The sequence below is a fragment of the Ostrinia furnacalis genome, unplaced genomic scaffold (genome assembly GCF_004193835.3).
Source record: "Ostrinia furnacalis isolate ACB-3 unplaced genomic scaffold, ASM419383v2 OfSCF1409, whole genome shotgun sequence".
Classification (NCBI taxonomy): Eukaryota; Metazoa; Arthropoda; class Insecta; order Lepidoptera; family Crambidae; genus Ostrinia; species Ostrinia furnacalis.
Window position 1 is genome coordinate 745258 of NW_021131648.1, and position 5132 is coordinate 750389.

The window sequence follows — 5132 nt, forward strand, 5'->3', positions numbered from 1 at the left end:
TATTTATGAAATAAATATTAATAAGTTATTTTGCGATGATATCACAGTTCATGGCTTTGAGGTATGCTATAATTTATGTTGTCGCTGTAAGTCCATTTTCATATTTTTTACACAAGTTTCTTTCAGTAGCGGTAGGAGTTCCGTCCACCGTTGTAAGCGCCATTGTCTCTGAAAAAGCAAGAAACATGATTAATATGCAAAACATCTACTTTTTAGATATAATATAAGATTTTAGGGACGGTTAGAAACGTTTTCCCTACTGGTTTACTGCTGTCAGTTCATAATTGCATAACACTAATTGAGGCTATCTACTCAATTCTCAATGGATTATTTCGTTCACTAAGTACTATGAGTCTAATGCCCGTTTTCACCATCAATCCCTAATTTTAAGTGACCCTTATAAAAACAAAATTTCTGTTATGTATTACCATAGGGTTTACTTAAAAATTAGGGATTGATGGGGAAAACGGGCATAAATATTTTTATCTAATAGATTATGCTTTCATGAAGGAGCATGTACTGATTGGGAAATTTGATAGCGCGTCATGATATCCTAACAGCTATGTTTTACCATAAGACTTCTTTTAATACCATTTTAGTGACCAGCATAAAATAGAGACCATAAATGATATTCGATAGTTTACGAGTACTTACGATGAAGGATGCTGTCTGTTGTACTCCAGCGAGCGGAGGATAGCATCAGGGATGGGCGGCGGGGTGGGTATATGGGACCCAGTGGGGTGGAAGCCGTTTTCGTCCGCGGTGTACGAGATTGAGATCTGCTGGCCGTCGGGCGCTCGGTACGAGAAACCTCCTTCCGATGTGACAGCTGGGCCCTCGGGACCCGACGCGCGAGGCGCGCCGCTCTCGTGAGCTGATATGCCAGTCGGGGTGTCATAGCTGGAAATGTTTAAAAGTAGATTAATATTAAATCATTAGTGAACGTTTGATACTTGCGTGAGTTTCTTAAATCTGTAATATCAGGTAAAGTAACAAATATCCATCCAATATGCACCCTTACTCACAAGCTAACGTGTTACTACTTACTGATGAAAAGTTACAAAAATGTGTAAGAGAAACTTAACGGTATTCTACTTGTTAAAGACGGTTTGATCTGCTTCTCTGTCATCTGTTTACTGGCAGTGCAAAAAACTGTCACTGTAAAATAAAAGATGGCGTGGTCGAAGATGGAGTCTGTACGCATAGCAGACGGTCTGCGCATAGGTGGAACATGTCGGGAAAGGCCTCGCTACACCGGCTCCCATCTATGCTCAGCGAGACGGAGATGGTGGATTTTTAGTGGGTAGGCCCCTCCCTTCTGGAGGGGAGAGCCCCACATAACCCGTCGCCTGACCACAGCGGCGGGTATGCAACTCAATGCATTTTTACCACCGAAAAAAAAAAAAAAAAAAGGGTACGGATGTATTTCGTTAGTCATAAAATAAGAGTAAAAAATTGCACTGGTTAGTAATCGGTCTCCAGGGCCCAATAGCTTTAGCAAATTCATACCGCAATCTAAAGTTATGAGCTCGCCCACGGAGTGAATGGGTTTGCTTCACATTTAGTTGCATGAAATAACTGAAAAAACGTTATTTAAGCCAATTTTTCTTTTTGAAACAAACATTTTTTTTTAATTTATTGAACTATGGTATCAAACTCACAAAGCTGGAAGTAAAAATGCTTTTTAAGAGTCTAATTGCATAGAAAATTACTTACTTTTATAACTTTCAAAACTAGTCCACTGTTTAAAATTGATTAAAATTTGAGATAGTAATTTCACTTTACATAATTCCACCATGGTCGGTTTAATCAAAATATATCATCTGCTGTATAAAGGCCTACCCCAATATTTCACACAATTTACTTACATTGCAAAATTATCTCTAACACCCTGTATAAGTTACACAATTACAAAACATTTTAGTACTATTACACGTAATAGTACAAATTCAAATTAGTAGTTATTAATTCGATAGCAGCGTGGTCACGAAACCCATTTGATTTCTGTAAAACCGATTAGTGGCAAAGTTCAGGATCCCTGTCCGACTAAAGGTCTACCTAAAACAGGTGTGATTAGCCAAAGTTCAAAGCACCGAACCAACTGTAGGTAAGTAGTTAACATTCTTAAAGTGGGCGGAACTGCTTTGTGGGAAATCCTTCTCAATGCTAGTGTGATGCTATTGAATAATCTGTTGAATAGCAGTACGATTTTGCGGTAGAAACTCGTCACGGTGTTTCTAAAAATGGGCCAAGATGAGCTACTTTTAAGCAATTTTAGTGCCTTAATTAGAGAGGTCTGTTTGATTCATTAAGATTGTACCTGTGATTTTTTGTTTTAAATTGCACTAGATATATCCGAATTTTGGATCAAGGACGTTTTCGTCTTTGTTTTGTTATATTTTGGCCACATTAGCGATAATTTTAGCACACTTCAAACGTTAAGTGAAAATTTTCTGTAAAAGCTCTACAAATTAGTATTTAAATCTCTTGATATCTTACTTATACAATTTACTCAACGTTTGAAGCATGTTAATATTCGTTTAAAGTTCGCCACAATACATTAAAGAAATCCTTCTTTGCTGGGTTGTGGTGAACTTAATACTATATGACATCTTCTTCCAGTCAACCTTCGAGTCAAGCAGAAAATTGAGTTTTTATGATTGTTATGTGTTTTCATACCTGAATCGGTAAGTCCCATCGCCATTGTTGACGTTTTCGAAGCGGGAGGGGCCAGCATTGAAACCTCCGGAGTACCCCGTAAGATGGTCGAGACGGCCACCAGCAGCGAAGCCCAGCAGCGCAACGGACAATAGAACTAACTGAAATTAGCAACAAGGGGTTTGTAAAGGCTTTTGAAAAGAAAGAGACAATTTTCCTGTGAATTTTACTGGAGGTCCCCAGAGAAAACACACGCTCGTACCTAAATATTCGGGACTTCTTATTTCGTGTCAGGGATATAGTGTAAAATGTTTTATGTGTAAACATTATATAATCAGTCCAGTGATTTCAAAAACTGAGCGTCTTTGAAAATGTTGATAAAAAGAAATTTACTTCGAGTTTAAAATTACTGCGAGTCATTCTTTTTAAGAATGAATTAACAATTAATCTTATTGAGTAAAAATAGCACAAGAAAAATCGACACAATGACTATAGCAGCAAAAAAGCTAGCTCAAGATAAAAATGGTTCTTGAATTTACAGAATTTAGTACTACTTACAGATAGAAAAGAAATGGATGAAATTAAATTTTCACCAGCCTTATTAAATTTAGAAGGGATAATGAGTCTACGAATTTATTGAAAGAAGATTAGAAAACATTTGTAATTTGAAAATAAGGTGCCTTCAGAAAGAAAATTCAATATCTACCCACACACCACAGTCTTATTAATTTTCCCAAAAAACGTGTTATTCGTTTCTCTGAATGACACTTTATCATTCCAAAATTGGCGATGAACCTATCAAAAATAATATTATTACTGTAAACAAAAAATGATTTTCCCTTTTCTCATTTTTCCGAGTAGCTTTCCGTAATGCCTCTACGCGGCAAAGAAAATTGACGGCGCATCTTAAATGCTGCATATTGTTGTTAGGAGAACAATAGGGGCTTCATATGGTTTCTTTATTGTACAGCAGAGCGAGTTATAAAGCTGTGTCTGTATTAATGATGGAAAATACTTTTATCAAAAACAAAAGAAAAACAATGTAGAAGAAAGTGCCCTGTCGCGTGTCTTTTGTTTTTTGGGTGTGTTACTTTTGGCCAGGATTGATAGATTGAAAAGTTATTGACATTTTGGACTTTTATTTTTTACGATATTAAAGAAAAAGAAACATTATATTGTTATAATATTATCAAAATCCCCATGTCGTTGGTTTTTGTTTTTGTATACAATCATGTGTTACTTTTTAGTTTGTAAGACATAAATGAACGCAAAGTAATAATATTTTTGTTTTTTTAATGATTTTCGAGGAAAGATTTTAGTGGAAAAGATTTTTGGTGACTTTTTTTTGGAAAAGTTGAGAGCCTTATCAATGTTATCGGCTCAATTCGATATCGATTGTGAATCCGTAATCCAACTTACCAGGATCGACATTGTGAGTTTGGCGAGTGTCTGTTGAGTGTTGGTGTGGCAAGGATGCGCGCGTTTATATCGGCCGGCGCTGCCCTTTCGGCGGGTTGCCTCACCTTGCTCGTATTGTTGAACCGTGCTGGGATGCGTGTAAGTGATGAGAGGTGTTGACGTGTTAGACATAAAGGCAGACAGCCCGGCAACTAATTTATGATCAAAAATATTTGAAGGTATGTAATGTTTTTTTTTTTCTTACATAAATAAGCTCTAGGAGCTGAATATGATGTTAAGAAAATATTAACTTGGAAATTATGAATCTACAGTAAACTAGATGTTGACTAACTGATACCAAAAAATGATTATGAATGACAACTTTTCCGTTTTCTAAATGTTTAATCAGTAGGTAAGAACTTATTAAGGGATTAAAAAATTCATTTAAATTAGATGCAATTACTGAATACACTATTATAATTAACATTTTGTAAGTAGAATACTAAAAACATAATCATGTCAAACCAGGCAGAAAGTACCGACAGTTATCAATTTAAGCGTCTCTACATCATTTTGTAATGAAACTTACGATCGCATCATTTTTACTTTTCTAGAAAACGCAATTTACACTCAAATTTCCACAAACTAGTGTAGTACAAACGCCATCGCTGCTACCTCGGGCCGCGGCATTTCCCTCTGATGGCACCCCGTCGGGCACCGCCCCTAGTTCCGCACGCAAGGTGAGAATGTAAACTATAACAGGCACTTAACTATGTTCAAGTCCTGCCCTTTCGACCTGGCCGGGCCCACAACGCTTCATTTATCATAACCGCCGTATCTGATGTAAAGTACAGCAGCCGTATCGAGGATCGAGGATCTGAAGTTTTGTAGTAAAATATTGGATAAGGATAAAAAAGGTTGGCTTTAAAATCGCGATACTAATTTACAAGATTTTTTTAAATCGCATGAAATTTTAATGAATCTTCGTGAATTCTCCAGTGTATCAACATGAAAGCATGCAACATGCTTTCTGAAGCATGTAAGTATTGATGACTGTCATGCATCTACAGTATTCT

General features: G+C 36.6%; 1 protein-coding gene across 1 annotated transcript; it reads right to left on the minus strand.

Annotated features, from left to right (window-relative positions):
• Positions 1 to 4129, minus strand: LOC114352607 (pupal cuticle protein 20-like). The gene is made up of 4 exons (XM_028304261.1): positions 4078 to 4129; positions 2680 to 2819; positions 655 to 900; positions 1 to 168 (listed from the first exon to the last, which is right to left on the minus strand). The coding sequence occupies exons 1-4, from the start codon at positions 4087 to 4089 to the stop codon at positions 123 to 125; spliced, it is 444 nt and encodes a 147-aa protein (XP_028160062.1). The 5' UTR covers positions 4090 to 4129; the 3' UTR covers positions 1 to 122.
• Positions 4130 to 5132: the final 1003 nt, after the last annotated feature.